Source organism: Notamacropus eugenii, chromosome 5, assembly GCF_028372415.1.
Source record: "Notamacropus eugenii isolate mMacEug1 chromosome 5, mMacEug1.pri_v2, whole genome shotgun sequence".
NCBI lineage: Eukaryota > Metazoa > Chordata > Mammalia > Diprotodontia > Macropodidae > Notamacropus > Notamacropus eugenii.
The window spans coordinates 90,570,101-90,589,105 of NC_092876.1; the positions used below are offsets into that span (position 1 = coordinate 90,570,101).

At 36.8% G+C, this 19,005-nt stretch overlaps 1 protein-coding gene across 1 annotated transcript; it reads left to right on the forward strand.

The window, feature by feature from the left end:
• The first annotated feature begins 17,244 nt into the window (after positions 1 to 17,244).
• On the forward strand, positions 17,245 to 18,195 carry LOC140508684 (olfactory receptor 52B4-like). The gene has a single exon (XM_072616574.1). It carries the CDS (start codon positions 17,245 to 17,247, stop codon positions 18,193 to 18,195), a length of 951 nt encoding a protein of 316 aa, XP_072472675.1.
• The last annotated feature ends 810 nt before the right edge of the window (positions 18,196 to 19,005 follow it).

Below are 19,005 nucleotides of genomic sequence, written 5' to 3' on the forward strand. Positions count from 1 at the left end.
GGTTAAGCTAGTTGACCTCTAAGTTTTCTTCCAGTTCTGGATGCATGTATATATATATATATACACACATATATATATATACACACACATATATATATGTATATATATATACATATATATGTATATATATATATATATATATATATATATATATATATATATATATATATATATATATATATATATATATATAATCTTCACATGATACATGGGCATGTTAGAGAATCCAGCCAATATGCTAGATAGACAACTTTGCTGACTGATGATTCCTTGCTTATGGTAAATAAGGTTTGAAACAGGAAAAGATGTTGAACATTATCACGGAGAATGCCCTGCAAAGTCTGTCTGCAAGAGATATTCTCTATGGGGAATTTTTCAAATATCCCTGTTTGTAAAGCAGGAATGGAACTATGATTGTACTGGTTCTTTTAAGACTCAATACATGGGAGATCCTCCTTAAAAAAAAGATCCACAGCACTGAGAAAGGTTTGATCAAGTATCTTAAAAAGAAAAAAAATCTAGCAGATAAAGAATGACTATTGTCCAAGTTATGATATGGAATGGCCAGAGCACTGGTCTGTGAAGATGGATATTTTGGACAGATAATTCATATGTCTGAAATGAACCTAGAATTGAATTGTTGTGACAGAATAGTTATTTAGCAACCTCAAGATTCTATCTGTACCAAAAACCCATCTTTTAGAACTATTGCTTTTCCTTTTGTGCTTTAAACCTGTGAAAATCATGGAACATATGTTGACTGGAATTTTGGCTGAACCAAAGGCCAGTAAAAGAGCATGTGGTGAGTGTAAAAAGGCTGCAGCTCATCACTAGTGAAAAAAATGCATGAGAAGCAACACAAAATTAATATAGTAAAAAACATATATGTGACCAGAAAATGAAGTCAATGGTCATATAGGGAGCATGAAGAATAAAAGTTGAACAGTGACCAGACTCCATTTGCACACTTGTATGATGAGTCCTAGAGGAAAACTCTCACCATTCTATTTTCACTGAACCCCTTCTGGAAGTTTTTACAGAAGGATATCAACAAGGATAACAGAGTAAAAAAGCATCAATAATTACAGTTTTTACCAAGGTCATCTACCATATTGAGACCAAAGTATATAACTTGAAAAAGCTAAGAGTAAAGTGGAAGAAAAAGTAGTGTGTGACTTTTTGATCAGAGATTATTGTGCACTCAGTGGAGCCTTTGAGACTGAAATTCAACAGTGTATGAATTGATTCTCTGTCCTTTGTATTAATTTTGTGCTAATTGTGGTCTTACAATTAACACCAAGGAAACAGAGGTTCTAAACCAACCAGTACCATCCTACGTAGGACTATTGGTTGCAATAAATGGAGAAATTTTGAATGCTGTGGATAAGTTCAATTACTTTGGCTATGTACTTTCCAGGGATGTCCACAGAGATGATAAGGTTGATGTACATATTGCCAGAGCTAGTCTAGTGTTTGGGAGGCTCTAAAGGAAAATGTGGGAAAGGAGAGGAATTATCAGGCTGCCTATGAAATAAAGGTCTACAGACCTGTTGTAATGACCTCATTGTTGTATGCTTGTAAAACCTGGACAGTATACCAGTGCCATGCCAGAAAACTGAATCACTTCCATTTGAATTGTCTTTGGAAGATTTTGATGATTACCTGATTACCTGCAAGATAAGGAACCAGACATTGAAGTTCTTTCTCAAGCTAAGATGCCAAGCATTCAGATTCTGCTGCAAAAAGTGTAACTCTAATGGACTGTCCATGTGGTTTGAATGCCAAAAGTATGTTTGCTTAAAACACTCCTTTATGCAGAACTCACACAAGACAACAGCTCTCATGGATGTCAGAAGAAATGATACAAGGACACTTTCAGTGTATCTGTGAAGAACTTGGATATTGATGGTGAGACATGGGAGACACTGGCACAGAACTGTCCAAGATGGTGTGCCTGCATCAAAGAAGGCACTGTGCTCTATATGCAAACAGCATTCCAATAGCTCAAAAGAAATATGAGATGTATAAATTTAGAGATATTTCCCTCACAAATGTTCATATGGACTGTTTGGGCCCAACCTGTGGTAAAGTCTTCCAAGCTTTTATTTGTCAGATCAGTCAGAGTCAGACACACTGTAACTTGACCCTGAAGTAAGGGATGCCATTCTGATTCTCTTAAACAGTGAAGGACAACAACCAACCTAACCAAGTCCATGGAGAAAATTAGGAAATTGCTGTCTTCCCTCTTTCCAGTTACTTTTTTGAATCAATCAATCAATAAACATTTAGTAAATGCCTACTAAGTGACAGACACTGCAATAAGCACTAAGGATTAAGAAAAAGAGGCAAAGAGAATTCCTATCCTAAAGAATTTTTCTAATGAGCCATGAGAGACAAAGAATTAACAGGATTTTTTTAACGGAAGAGTTTATCACATATACTAAATATTTATGGATTGCCAATTTACTATATGCCTCACTTAGTAGCATTTAGATAGCTTAATTTTGCCACTGAGTTCATTTGAACAACTCTGTTCTGTTAGTGAGCCCCAAGATGCCAGAAATTTCAAACTATGTAATAAATCAAAATACGTCTTAAAATTTGACATACAGCAATAATAACAGGAGTCCTGAATCAAATATTATATCTAACTCATTATGAAAGGCAATGTTGATAGAGATTGGGCCTTCCAGCCAAGGCAATTCACCTCTGACCATGAGCAAATCACTGAACCATGGTGTTCCAAGCAATTTTCTAAGGTTAAGTTGCACAGAATGTGCTATCCTGCATTGGTAGAAGGAGTTTCCTTGCAAGAGAGTTCCCTATGCCAGTGAAATCATAGTTCCAGTTCCAAGTCCTTAACTATACCATACAATCACTCTCTATTCTTAATGAACGTATTGTGGGTATACAGATAATTGTCCCATAATATAAGTAGTCTGTTCCACAGAAAGCCCACTCCCCCCCATATTTCCTTGTGTTCCATGATGCAGTTCACTCCATGGCTTTAGCAACTCCCTCTCCCCCTTCACTGGTTCTCCTGTCTGGGGCCCAGCAGTAAGTGTGGCTTTAATTCCTGGAGCAGGAATGCCCTCCCTGGGAAGTGGGATCTGGGAGCTACTGTCCTGAGTTAGATTTCCTAAAGTGAGAGGGCATATCATGTCAGTCATTCTCCTCAACTGCAATCTTTAATAGCTATAAGATGATCACTCTAGAGTTGGAAGAGACTTTGGTGAGATACTGCCTGTGTAAACCATACACAAAGAAACTGAAGCCCCTGGAGGTTAGGAAATTTGTCTCAGGTCAGCTAATAAACACTTATTAAGCACCTACTATTTATCAGGCACTGTGCTAACTGGTTGGGGTACAAAGTATAGTCAAAACAGTCCCTGCTCTCATGGAGCTAATGAGAGAGACATAAGCAATTTGGTACAAATAAACCATACATAGGGCAAACTGAAGATACTACCATTTCCTTCTCTTTCCCTTCTTCCTTTTTTCCTTCCTTCCTTCCTTCCTTCCTTCCTTCCTTCCTTCCTTCCTTCCTTCCTTCCTTCCTTCCTTCCTTCCTTCCTTCCTTCCTTCCTTTCTTGATTTGGTTTAAATCTGGTTAAAATTAGTCCTTTGGCAGTTTTCTCTTTCTTTTTATTTCTCTTGGATTTTTCTTCAACTGTCTTTTCTAACATGGTCTGAGACTGGCTAGTAGTCACCCCAGTATCTTGCTGAACATGGCATGATGATTCAGAACTTGAACATAAGGGCTGGCAGTTAAACTTTGTGATCTTCTGAGAAGGGTCTGGGGTCTCTTTATCAGATACCTATGCCTTTTCTTGTCCTGGTTAGCTGACTGATCAACTTTGATGAAGTGTCCATCATTAGTCTTACGCTCATTCATTTAAGAGGACCCTAGGTTGGTGAGGAAAATTTGTATTCAGTAGGCAGAGAGGTAAGTTTTCACATTAGAAATTCTGTAGTGTGTACAAGAACTTATTTACCTTAGATTTTTCAAGAGGAACACCCAGTCACCTACGAAGACTGCTATGAAAAAGTATAGATATGAAGCTTAGAAAAGTGGGGAAGACTATATTGATGATTAACCTCTTCTAATAGCTCTTTCAGATATCTATAACATTAAGCAAGGACTTACTTCCACTGACCCTTTGAGTAGATTTTCAGTGGAAGATAAGGAAAAAAATGTAAGATTCTTTCTTTTTCTCTGCCTTCAAAACTTTGCCAGGTTGGAGATTGCAGAGATAAAAGACAGAGGAGGAAAAAAAGGAAATCTGTTTCCCATTTTGCAGAATTTATAGGATTATTAGGTAGAGACTAAATTTGTTAACTAAAATGTAATGTCTTTATTTATTGTAAATTTCTAAATTATGTTTGTTAGAAGCACTCTTGACACTAATAATGTATCAAGGAGAATTTATTACAGTGGAGTTCAGAGGAATTGAACACTTTGGCCAAAGCAGACCCCACCCCTCTTTTCAGCATGAAGGAATACTGTTCAGGATAGATCTTCCCACCAGGAGATGGACTGGTCCATTCTCCATTAGGTCACCATATTCTCTACATGACCACTATGTAACCCCACTTAGTGTGATTTCCCCCTCCCAAACATGTTTTAACAAAGGACCCATGATCAGAAAACAGAAGGATAATTTTATGTGGGGTGTGTCTGCTTATATGCATGAGGTTCAATAAGCAAGCTCAGTGAAAATAAGCCTTCTGCATGTAATTCTAGGTTATTTTTATTGGCTAGTTTGAAGTAGCTATAGATTTGTTTCCTTTATCAAAAGCTTTGTAATTTTCTGAAAGGCACTGTCTGTCTTTTGATTGTTTGAGTCCACCTGCAGTCTGCTAGCCTTCTTATTATCTGACTTATTCTCAGTGACTTCCTGAACTAACAATAACTTTCAGGGGAAGCTTAACTTTTACTGTCTCTCACATGTTTTATCTGCTGAAACTTATGAGTGGATTTTGGGGAGGTTTATAGCTAGAATTAAGACCACAGAAACGAGCATATATTTCTATTTACTCTCTCATATTCCTGAAGGCTGATGAATGCTCTGTTTTAGTAGAAGGTAAGTTCTCTGCCTAGAGAATAAACAAAATTGAAGCTAATTTTAAATGGTTACACAGAATTTAATTGTTCAGGTAAATTGGTAGCAAAGTCATCTAAATTGAAAAAGACTATGAAATAAGTTTGGTAATTAATTGGTGTCTTATAAGGAAATCTGCACAAGAAAACTCAGGGAAATGTTAGCCTAGAATATGATGTGGAAATAAGATAAGATGGACTTAAGAAAAATAGTGAGGATGGGATGGATCCTTGGAGGTGGGAGTAGGTTAAGTAATAGGAGGGCAAGGTAGTGGGTAGAAGTAAAGTAGAGGAGTCAGGAGGGATAGGAAATTAGAGATATGCACAAACACACGCAAAAAAGATCAGGAGTAGAATTTGTTAGAGAAAGTATATGTTTTTATATGTACACACATACATGTGTGTATATATACATATCTGTGGACATACATATATACATACATATATACATTCGTATATACATACGCATATACATCTATCTATCGAAATCATTGGTGTCATGTTTGTCTTGTTCTTTTCTTGATCAAGGCCTTGATAATTTTCTTGATCATGGCCAGGTGATGGCATGACTTGCACTTGAGTTTGATTTTGGTCAGGGAGGGCTATGCTGGGTACTTGGCTTTCCTTTCCCCTCTGGGTCTATCTAAGTCTAATGGCCAGATGTTCATCAGGGTGGCTGGAGATGGCCCATGATGCAGTGGGAGACTCTGGCCCTTTTAGGCTAAGGTCTTTTCAGCTTCTCATTTTGAGTGAGATAATGCGCTTTCAGTGCATGGGCCTCTTTAAGAAGTGAATCAAGGGATGATGGCTCCTTAAATGAAAAAAAAAAAAAAGAAAGCTGGGAGGGAATGACCCTCAGGATTGCTGGTCAAAGGAGAAACTTACTATTTACATTCACACTGAGCCAGAAAGTTTCCAAAATAACCATTGTTGTCTAATTCATGAGCTCTAGAGCGAAATGGGTTTAGAGCTTGGTCTTTGAGAAAGAAATTCAGTCAGTAAATCCTAAGTGAACTAGACAGCTTTCAGCCATCGAAATGTACCTTGGCCTGAGGAGACATGTGTCCTTCTGTGTCCTGGGACTACTCCAGTTGTCCTGGTCCAAGTCTGGCCTCCACATCCAGGTGGCTCTTGGAGGCGGGAATGTGGTGTGGAAACCTGGAAGGAAGGGTGGATTTGGTGACTTTGCACAGCAGTCCTTCACTCAGGTCCTGTAGTCATCTCCCTGATGTCATGGTCCTCTTTGAGGTGAAGGACAAAACAATCTGTGAGTACTCCAAGCCTCTGAATGGAAACTCAGCCTTTTGGATACCTCGGCACCTCTTCTGCCTGTGCCTGTGCTTGTGCCTATGCCTTTCCTCTCCAAAAGAAGATAAATTTTATGACTATACGAATAAGTATGTATACATCTCTATATAAATATATCCACACAATTATGGCCTTTAGGGGGCAGGGAGTAAGGGGGAAACAAGAACCAAGTAAAAAGTACAGAGCAGAGAAAAAAAGACAACTTAGAAGGAAGCAGAGAAAAGATGGACAACTCTAACACAATGTGTGGTATTATCATACAGCCTTTCTAGAAATGAAAATTCATCACCACGTATTTTGAATCCTCATTTATGTTGTGCTATGCACATGATATACTTTTTTCCCCTTTGTATTTAAGTTTATGTTGCATTTTTTTCTGTATTCTGTATCTGTGTTCTGGAATTTGAGTCTAAAATAAAATGAAAAGAAGAAAAAGAAAAATAGTGATGGTATAGTGAAATGAGGAGTCTGAATGGAGTTACAGAAGATGTAGTTTTGAAGTCCACTGAAAGGGAAACAAAGTTCCTCAGAGAGAAAGTTTAAACAAGTAGAGATAAGAGGAGAATGGGTGGAATATTAAAGAGAGGTGGAATCCCATTACACTAACAGTGTGAAAGGAGGGTGATGTGAGAGTTTGGCAGTTTGAAAAAATTTCCAAAAAAAACAGAAAGAGAAGTTTTAAAATGTTTTTCATGTCATTGAGATAAAAAGGATATGAGAAACTTTGGGGAGAAATGATTGTTGGCAATTTCAGATAGAAAATATTTTATTGAGTTATAACTTTTGCCACATGGGAAATATAGAAATAAATTTGCAATATGGAATTATTTGAATATATCATAATACAATTCTGTTCTTGAAGGACCTTTAGAATGATGTATCCCATTTTTTAGAGCTTCATGGGTTCTGAAAAGGGAGGAATGGGAATGTAAAAGTTCTATCAGGATACTTCAAACATGAGGTAACCGAGAGCAATGGTCTCTGTAATTTGGTGTACTGACAGTTAATGGCTCTTGGGAAAACTGAGATTTTGAATTTACCACTAGTGATTGCAAGTCCAGATTTGATTTGGGTAAGATTGCCCTGAAACTAGATTATAGTGTGGTCTCACTTACAATGAGCTATATTCTCCTATAAGGATTATTGTGGTAGATCAAAATTTAATGCAAAATACATTTGATATTTGGCTTTAAAGTGATATGCCTGAAAACTGCATGGATCAGGAGGACTTGAGTTCAAATCTGGTCTGGGATGCTTACTAGCAGTGACCCTGAGCAAGTCATTTCACTTGGTTGCCTCAATTTCCTCATCTCCAAATGGGGATAATAATAACATCTACATTCCAGGATTGTTGTGAGGAACAGCTGAGACAATAATTGTAAAAAAAAAAATACACGGAATGCAAGACACATGGTAAATCCTATATAAATGTTTGCTATTATTATTATTAAGTCTAAATATACCTATTTTTGAATGTAATTAAAGTGCCAAACTGACAGATAGATGAAATGATTTTTTATATAAGAGAATTCAGAATTACATTCAACTGAACTGATCTCATTTGATTGGCAAAAATGTTTTGTGTGATGTTTTAAAAATACATGACATTATTTACTTTATTGTTAGACTACTAATTTTTATTGTACTGTGATTTTAAGACAATTATTATGTCAGAATGCTTTTGATTTGAAAAAAGGATACCCAGAGACTAATAGAATTGTATCATTAGAAAATTAACTTAAATCCAGATGCTATTAAATTATGAATTGTGTTGTTAAAGAATGTGATCATAAGGTTTGAAAACTGTTAAGTATTGAATTGGGTGTATTTTGGATACAGAAAATAATGTTTAGAAAGAAAATGTACCACAGACCTTGTAATATGTCCCTATCTATGAGATTCCTTGGGACTCTCTCTTGGGCAAAGCCATAATGTCTTATCAGCCTTGCTGACAGCATGTCGTGAGAACTGAAATGGTTTGATGAAGTGATTTAATGAGAAACTGGATATGATCACCACTGAAGTGAAAGGGTTAAGTTTGTTTTTTAAAGTGAATTTTTATCTGCTAGATTGTTTTGATATCATTTATGATATGGAAATCTTGAAATGATAACCATGAATATTGTATATTAAAGTTATATTTTGAGCCAAATTACTAAAAATGACCTTATGTTTAAGGATTTTACTTTTCCCTAGGGGTTAATAGGCAACAGGAATACTTTCTAGTTGGCAGGCTTATCATAACCAGAGTTTTTCTGGACTTTTCCGGGCATATTTTATATGTGACTCCAGAATGGTTATTCTTAATTTCTAATGATTGATTTCCTCTCCAGGACAGATTTAAACTTGAAATGATAAACAAGGAAGGACTTTCTAATTGCCAATATGTGCTTATATGCCACTATGTGTTCTTATTAACTGTTATTGGGACATGAGAAAAATAACAATAACCAGGTTGGGATTATGGAAATGCTGCTGTCTGAGGTGAAATCTCATGGGACTGTATTCAGATATTGCTCTGAGTTTTAATTTCAAACATAATTGTCTGAATGTCATTAAGTTAATAGTCCACCATTCAAGGAAAATGCCATGTGCTTCCCAAAAGGAGTGTGGGCTGAAAACTGCTATGGATGTATGTCTCTGCTTGGTAAAACTGAGAGGACAGCCTTGTGTAGGCAAAGATAGGCTCCTTTTGACTCAATTTTCCCATTGTGCTCTTTCCTTTCTGAATAGGAAATTTTTCCTGTCTGATGAATTCTGAATCTAGCTATAGCGAACTGGGAATAATGTACAATTTTGCTGTATGATTGGGTATTCCAAAATAAAAGTGAACTAAGACTCTTACCTTACTCTTAACAAAATTGAGAAACACAGAGAGTCTCTCTCTCTCTCTCTCTCTCTCTCTCTCTCTCTCTCTCTCTCTCTCTCTCTCTCTCTCTCTCTCCAGTCCATAATTTGGGCAAGCACATCCCATCTCACGTCTGCACGCTAAAAGTTATTCTGTTTCCTTCTGTGATGAATCCCATCATATATGGGATCAACTGAAAGTCTATCTTCTGTTTATATCAACCTCAGCTGACCAAAAGTTGACTTATGGATATTAATAATGTCATTCCTCAGGTAGAAGTCAAAGGTAGGTTTGAACTTTCAAAGTGATTTTAGGTATTCCCCTAGCTGAGTAAGGAAGGCTTTCCCTGGCTCTGAGTTTTCCTGGTTGTCTTGGTTATGTGAAAATATCTCCTGTCAATCAGTCCATGTGGAACCCTCTAAATGTAGTTTAATCTGTAACCTGACTTATGTGTTTTAATGTCCCTTTAAAGAATATGTAAGATTATTGCTCTGCTTAACTAACTTTGTTCAGCTTTTATGGATATTTGTAGCCATATGTTTTTAATCCCCTCCATCTTGGGTTTTGCTTTCAATGTCAGAGAAATGTCCCTGTATTGCATAGAAGTTTGCCACCCCCTCCCTTGAAAGAATTCTCTCAAGCTCTAGACAATATAGGTAAATGAGGATGTCATCAATAAGTTACTTTAATGAACTTCCTCTGAGACTTTAACCAGTTCTGTTTCTAAGAATGATGGGCTTTAAAAAGCTCCAAAAGAAGAGAATTGTGAGGAAAATATTTTATTATTTTTCTTTTACTGATGTTGTTGGAACCTAGTTTTATGTGATCAGAAATTATCTAACCAAAAGTTTACTATAGAGGTTAGACTGACCTCATTGATGCTCCTGGGAAGCTGGATGACTGCAGGGAATGCTTAGATCCCACCAACGTCTTCTTTCAGGTACACCCAAAGTTTGTGCTTTGTGGCCGTTTCTCAACTATATATTTACCTATTGATTACCATACTGCCTTTCTTCAGAGACCACCTACTGCATACGAGGGGTCAATCAAACAAATATCCTTATGCCCTTGTCTGCACTCCATATAATAGAACCTCACTAAGACTTGGGATGGAACGGCACTTTTTTCTAGGTCGGTCCTTTACTAAATGACCTAAAATTTTTTCTAAAACTTTCTTCATATTTTACAGTTTCTTTTCATAACTAATTCTTCACCGTGCCACAGAGCATATTCCTTCCAAACTCCCCCTTTTTGTATTACTTTCCCTCATAGGAACATAAGCTTTTGGGGGGCAAAGACTGCATCATTTGCCCACATTGTACCCCCAAGCTGATAGAAGGGTTCTAGGAACATCGTAAGCACTTAATAAATATTCTCTCTGTCTGTCTTGTGTTGTCTGGCTTCTGAGCTAGTTTAGTTGGCTTTGTTCAATGATTCATTTCATCTGAGATCTAGTTTAAAATGTCTTTTCAGGCACTAGTGCCACAGATGGATGCGTTCCCTTGCTCCCATTCACCTCTTTCTCTCCTGTTCTCTCTTTGGTATGCTTCAGGATTCTAAGAGTGCATTTTCTGGGGCTTATTTACAAGGGAAAAACAATACATAATTCATAACCACTCTAATGGTGTAGCATATTAGAATCGCATTTAAAAAACATTTTCCAGGATGAGATTGAATAGCACCAGAAGTTTTCTAGCCTTATTTTAGTGAAATATAGCAGTAGTATACTGAAAAAAAAGAATTTATCTTCAAAGACATGGTGAGTTCAAACACTAGTATGCTGTGTAACCCTGAGCAAGGTACTGGCTCTCCCTGCCTCAGCTTCATCTGTAAAATGAGAATAATTTTGCTTGTACTATCTACTTGGCAGAGTTGTTCTGAAGAAATGTTTTGTATACTCAATAATTGTAACTAATGAAAGGAACAGATAAGGTGTGTGAGTTTTCACCTGGAATATGGCCCACCTTCGGCCTGGGGATGCCTGCCAGTGCATCTTGCTTTCTTCATGGTCTTGGATGACAAGTGATACCTTCCTTTTCAGGACACATTCTACTCAGTTTGGTATTTCCCCAGATGGCATCTCTGTCTTAAGCACATATATCGATTTCTCTAACATAATATCCATGTTTTAAAAATCCTGAAACTTTCTGTTAGACATGAGGTGTGGGAAGGTGTATTCAATTGTCTACGAGGATTACTGCATAATGTTTAACCAACTCTTAACTTGTATTTGAAGGAAAAAACCAAGGACATAAAAACAATATTCTCCATCATGCCTTCGGTCTGGCATGCAGATCATTCCAAAAGTTCCTAATGATCTGAGAGAAATAACTTGAAGCCTACCAAAAGATACGCCTCCCCTTATTTATTAGGAGTATAAATATAATGAACATGAATAAGGGAAATAATGAGCATGGAGAGAGTTACACCTATAGAGAGAAACAGATAGAGCTAGCTTTATAGTGCCAGAGAGACAAAAGAGAGGGACACAGCCAGAAAGAGAAGTACAAAGATAAAGATGGATAGAAATCTAAATTAATACTCCCTTGTGGGAGATAATTGAGATTCTAAGAATACGATCCCCTAGGAGTGGTAATGGGGAGAATAAACAACTCTGCTGTTCCTGTCCTTTTTATTCAAGTGTCACCACAGTCATTGGGCACATTTTTGGCTAGTGCAGTCACCATGTGAGGCTGGTAAGAAAACCACCTGGAACTGGTAAATTGATTAGTTAGATGCTTTGGATGGGAGACAGGGCATGAGAGGTAGTGATGGATGACAGAGGGGTTTGATCCGGAATCTATTAATATTTTATTATTGATATTAATGTTGCAAGGCAAAATTATAATTATGGGACAGAAAATTTGGGGCATCAAGCTTTTTTTTTAATTCAGTCATGTCATCATGCATTTTAAAGCATTTAAAAACCATGGAGTACAACCTCTTCTTTTTACAGATAGAGAAACTGAGGCTGAAGAGATAGTAAATGACTTATCCATAGTTGTAAAGTATGAAGCAGGATTTGAACCCACTTCTGATCCTGATTTCAAGTCTAGTACCATATACACTAACCCACAATGCCTTTTATGGATAGAGTGAAAATAAAAGAAACAAGACACCCATGCACTGAGTCAGTCTCTGCAGAAATTGAGAGTTTGTACTTTGATGTCAACATTAGAAGCCTGCCCTATCTGAATGGCCTCAGAGAGAAAGACATCCTTCTTTGTGTCTAGTCCTGGGTGCTCTTACCACTCAAGGAATCAAAAGACATCTCTATTTTAACAAGGTTCTTTGAGACCATACCAAACTTTGCCTTTCCTTCTTCTTCCCAGGACTCCTTTTAAGTGAGTAGCATATAAGTCCACAATTTTGAGTGAAAATTTCATTTCCTATCATCTGAGACCTCATAGGACACAGGCTGTGTTAAGTCGGTATGTAATCTCAACCATAGGTGCCTAAGAAACACATTGTACTTTCAACCCCATGACAGCCAGACTGTGTCTCAGTCCTTATTTTCTGAGGAAATATATATATATGTATATATATATATATGTATGTATGTATGTATGTATGTATGCATGTATATGCATGTTTGTATGTATGTATATATATGTATGTTTGTATGTATGTATATATTTATGAACACATATACACACACATATAGTTGTACAGGCTGCTGGTTGCTAGTGTTTCTTGCTTTATCTTTCACAATCTTCACCTAGGAAGCTAGGTGGTACAATGGTTAGAGTACTGATTTTGGAATCATGGATGTTGGCCTGGGAACCTTTTTTCAGACATTTTCTAGAGTGTGACCTGGATAAATCATTTAATCCCTCTTGTTCTCAGTTTTCTCATGTGTAAAATGAGGACAATAAGATCATTTGCCTCACTGGGTGTTTTTGTGAATAGGAACATGTATAGCGTTTTGCAAACCTTAAGGTGCCTAATAAATGACAGCTGCTACTACTGCTAGATTATATCTTACAATAAGCTTGCATGTATGAAGCACCTTAAGTTATGCAAAGCACTTTACTAATATCTCATTTTATCTTTACCATGGTTCTATTATTATCCCCATTTTACTTATGAAGAAACTGAGGTTGAGATAAGTTAATTGATTTTCCCATTGTGTGGGATGGCTCAGGTCCCTGCTTAAATCAGTTACTCAGAGGCCTCTCAAAGTGGTGACAGAAAGTTTATTTACTAGATTCTCAAGAATCGGGACAATCCTACACCAGTTCATCTGGAGTAGGAAAGTCGAAGACAAAGAAAAGACAGTGATTTATATAGACCCTAACACAAGGCCCTCCTCCCCCACTGACCATTATCCTCATTAGCTGAAAATATGATCTTACATTCTGGACACGAAATCTAACCAATCCCTTTTGAAATGAAGACATCGAGGAATTATGTAAGTTTTATCCAATCATTGAGACCCTAATATACTACACAGTTTTATATCCTTATATGGAACTATTCTCTTCTGAAAATATTGTAACCTTGAGCCTCTAGGTCTTACCTCACCCCTGGGAGAGGAATTACAATCTGAGAAGTCTTCACTAAACCTATCCCACTCACCATGGTTCCACACCTATGGTGGAATCAAATTTTAATTCAGGTCTTCCTGACTCTAAGTCCAGTGCTCTACTCATTGCACTATCCTGGTGCCTTATCTAGAGTTATGAAGTATCAGATGTGAAAAAGATCTTAATGCTCATCTACTCAAGGCTCTTGTTTTTATTGAAGACAAGCCTCTTCATGTCAGTATGCAGACTCTCAAAGCTTCTTCTTCAGCCAGCTCTGGCTCTTGATTAGCTGAAATATTTTTTATTTCCTGGTTTTGCAACAATTCATGCTCTTTTTATAGTCTCCTTACTGATTATTCCATAATATGCTGAAGCAGTGTGAAGTGTGCAGACCAGGTTTCCATGGATTTTAGGAGCATCACTTTACAGCTGAAAGTGTGTGTAGGGAGCAGGGGGCAGGGAGGGGGTGTTGAAGGCTGCTCTGCCCCTACAAGCAGAGTGTTATATTTTATGAGAGCATTCATACATCAGAAATCAGTAATCTTTAATTTAATATTTGAATTAATGTTAATATTATTGTTTTGTTGATTGTCTAGAATTTTGAAAGGGTTAATAATTGAGATAAACTTAAATGTAAGTGTGAATACATATTATATATGCACATAAGTGTATATGTGTGCATACATATTTACATGTATATATTTGCATATATATGTGGTGGAGAGTCTGTGAAACATTTGCCAGCATACCCCTGTATTACTACAACATTACTTGAACTCAGCTCTTGTGAAACACAATCCTCAGGGAGTGAAGTCATCATCAGATCTTAGGTCCAATTATTGTAGTCTAATAATAATACAATGAACTGACATTTACATAACACTTTAAGATTTGTAAAGTGCTTTATATCCACAATCTCATTTCAGCATCACAGCACTCCTGGCTATAAGGTATTCCATCTTGATGCTTACTGTTATGACTTGTCAACTGGAATAAACCTCTCAAGCTCTCAATCTGGGAAGGAAGGAGATCAAATCCAGCATTCATAAAGCAAAAGTTTTGGATATAACAATAAGAACAACAATATCTTACAGTGCTGTTGCTTTAAGGTTTGCAGAATACTTTGTACAGATGGTCTCATTTGATCCTCCCCTCACAACTAGTGACTCTATAAGATACCATCACTCTTCCAATGAAAACCTTGGTAGCAATTAAAAAAAACATAATACCACACACATACATGTGTGTATGTGTGTATACACACATATACTCACATATGCATATGCATATACATTTACATACATTTGTGTGTGAGTGTGTATATATATATACATATACATGTGTATATATATATACATATACATGTGTGTATATATATATATATATATATATGTATTATATGTGTATGTATATATAATACAAAGTAGGCCCAAGGCAACCATGGATGAGAAGGTACTAGTAGCTGGGCAGACTAGAACAGGATAACTCTGATTTTATATTTCTGTGTTCCTAAGCAAGTCAACTAATATTTCTAGAACTCATTTTCATCACCCACTAAATGAGATGTTTAGACTCAATAGTGTATAAGGTCTGTCCCAGGATGAGCATTTTATTAGAGTTCTACTATCAGGATTTTACTCCAGAAATATTACTTTGGCAATTGTGTGGAGGATTAACTAGAAAGGGAAGGGAATGGATTCAGGGAAATCAGATAGGGATCTAAGTCAGAGTCTAAAAAATAGCTAATGAGAGACTGAACTTGAGTACTTTTGGTGTAGGGGTAGAGAGGGGAAAACATGTAAGAGAATTTGAAGAGTGTGAATCAACCACTCTTGGCATTTGATTGGATGAGGAGATGGGAGAGATTGAAGAGTGGAGTAAGACTCCCAGTTTGTGAGCCAAGATGACTAGAAAAACGTTGCTACCTTAGGAAAAATGGAGAATTTAGGAAGAGGTATGGGTTTAGGAATAAAGATGATGAGTTTGGTTTCAGGTCGTATTGAGTTTGAGATGCCTATGAAACATCCAAGTGGAAAAGCCCCATAGGCAGTTGGAGAAGTGAGACTGGAGAAAAAGGAGTGATGAAGGGTGCACTGAGATTTTAGAGTCATTTGTGTAAGTATAGTAGTTGAACCCAGAGACAGTGATGAGCTGCATCAGAAAGAATATAAAAAGAGAAGAGGGAAATGTCTAGAATAGAACGCCTATGCATATCAGGAAGGATATGGATAATGTTCCCACAAATTAGATTGAGAAGAATCAATAAGTGAAGCATGACAGAACATTATCACACACACATGCACACACACACACACACACACACACAAAGGGAAGATAAGAATATTGTCAATTTTGCAAAGAGTTGTTTTATTTTTTCTTTTTAGCATGACAACTAAAAAAAGTCTTTAAATTTAACACTAGGAATACTGTCCAACTTAGAGACAGCTGTTTTAGTCAAATAGTGATTTTGGATGGATGGTAGACTATGAATAGGAAGTCAAAAAAGGGGAGGTGACATCAATTACAAAGAGATTTTTCTAGCAGTTTGGTTGTAAAAAGGAATGAGATGGTAGTTGGAGTTTCTTCCAGATTTCTTTCCAGTTTTTCTGGAAGCTTTTCTCATACAGAGAGTTCTTGCCTCAAAAATTTGAATCTTTGGGTTTTATCAAATACTAGATTACTATATTCAGTTAGTACTGTATATTGTATACATGGGGAAGTTAGGTGGCACTGTGGATAGAATGCCAAGACTAGAGCCTGGATGATTTATATTCCTGAGTTCAAATCTGGCCTCCCATACTTATTAGCTGATGGTCCTGGGCAAGTCCTTAAACCTGTTTTCCTCACTTTCTTCATCTGCAAATGACATGAAAAAGAAAATGGTAAATCATTCCAGTATCTTTGCCAGTAAAACCCCAAATAGGGTAATGAAAAATTGTACATGACTGAAACAACTGAACAACTAGAAGATTGTATACCTAATCTATTTCATTGACCAATTGTTCTATTTCTTATTCAGTTTCAGATTGATAAAGTGATTTAACGCAGGGGATTGAGATTGAAAGAAGGAACCAATATCAGAACCTAAGTATATTCAAACAATTGACATAGGGTAAATTAATAATTAAGCATAACCTGAATTGAGAAAAGATGTATTGAATAACAATGATTATAGTAGGTTTCAATGTTCCTCTTTCAGAGGCTGACAAACTTCACAGAATGACATAAAAAGGAAACTATATTACTGAAAAAATAAAGTTGCAGAATTTAGAGCTGAAAGACTTATGGTGGATTTTGAGCAACAAGCATAAAACTATATGTATTTCTCAGCACCAAATGATACATTTACAAAAATGGACCATGTGATTGGGCAAAAAAAGAGTAAATATATATTTAAAAATCAAAAATACTAAACCTATCTTTTAATCTGAGATATTGCTGTCTTGACAGGGTGTCCTGCCATGAACATGGCCATCACTAACATCACTGTCATAAGCCATACAATTTTCTATCTTCTAGGCATTCCTGGCCTGGAGGATCATCACATCTGGATCTCAGTCCCATTTTTTATCTCCTATATTATTGCCTTCCTTGGTAACAGTCTCCTCATCTTTATTGTTGTCACTGATCACAGCCTTCATGAACCCATGTACATTTTCCTATGCATGTTAGCTGCAGTTGACATTTGCCTCTCCAATATTACAGTTCCTAAAGCCCTGGCAATTTTTTGGTATAATTCTGGAGGGATATCCCTTTATGGATGTATTACTCAATTATTCTTCATTCACACAACTTTTATTGCTGAATCAGGAATCCTTCTGTTAATGGCATTTGACCGCTATGTTGCCATCTGTTACCCACTGAGATACACAATGGTCCTTACCCCCTCAGTGATTATAAAAATCAGCGTGGCTGTCTTCTTCAGAAGTCTTGCTACCATATTCCCCATCATATTTCTTTTGAAGAGGCTAACTTTTTGCAAAAATAATCTTCTCTCACACACATATTGTGAACACATTGGTTTGGCCAAGTATGCTTGTGACAACATTCAAGTGAATATCTGGTATGGTTTATTTGTCCTTTTGATAACTGTGGGACTAGACATTATCCTCATTGCTGCATCCTACTGTATGATTCTCCATGCCATCTTTCACATACCCTCTAAGGATGCTCGTCAAAAGGCTTTCCACACCTGTGGTTCCCATGCCTGTGTCATCTTCCTCTTCTACATCCCAGGAATCTTCACAGTTCTGGTCCAAAGATTTGGCAAACATATCCCACCTCATGTCCATATTCTAATGGCTAATGTCTGCATGCTGGCTCCTCCTATGATGAACCCTATCATATATGGGATGAAGACCAAACAAATCAAGAACAGAGTGTCTCACTTGTTGTTTCACAGACCAAGATGATTTCAGCAAGTGACAGCTAGATGAATTTTTTCTTGGTGACTTTAACAAGGAAAAACAGTGGTTTTGAACAAGGGGAATGGAGGAGGGTTAGATAACACAATGGAAAGATTTCTGATGTATAGTAATGAAGTGGTACATGCAATGGATTTGAAGTCTGACAACCTAGGTATGTATTTTGATTCTTCTTCTGCGTAAATTTGGGGACAAGTGACTTTACTCTTTGATTTTCCATCTTCTCATGCATCACTCAAATGTGATCAGCCAAACCCATCTTTCTCCAAACTTTTCTATCTTTGTTGAAAGCACCTCCTTTCTTCTCTCAGGTTTGTAATTTTGTTGTCATCGTCAATTCCTTCTATCTCCATGTACTCATCCATTTGGCAAATCCTGTACGATACCTAGAATGTATGCCCTTCTCACCTTCAGCTCATAACATCCCTTTCTTTCTTCAAGAGTGCTCTCAAAAACCACCTTCTACATAAAGCCTTTCCTTTTATGCCAAGCTGGAGTACCCTCCTTACTTAAATGCCTTATATTTAGTTACCTTAAATTGATATGGATTTATTGTCATTATATTTATTTTCCATCTGTATTTATGCATATGCTTGTTGGTTTTCCCATATAATGTAAGGTCCTTGAGAGGAGAAATTGTTTCATTTCTTTGAAATTGTCTTCTCAGAGAACATAATGTTTGGCACCTAGTGTGTTATTAAAAATCCGTATTGATTTCTTGTTTGGTTAAAGCAAGGTCCCTTCCAGCCTTAAATCCTTTTATCCTTTTGGTTTCCTCAGAGGCAGCACAGTGTATGT

Bases quoted from the DNA above. Each gene is read 5' to 3' on its own strand.
- LOC140508684 (XM_072616574.1), top strand. From the start codon at position 17,245: ATGAACATGGCCATCACTAACATCACTGTCATAAGCCATACAATTTTC.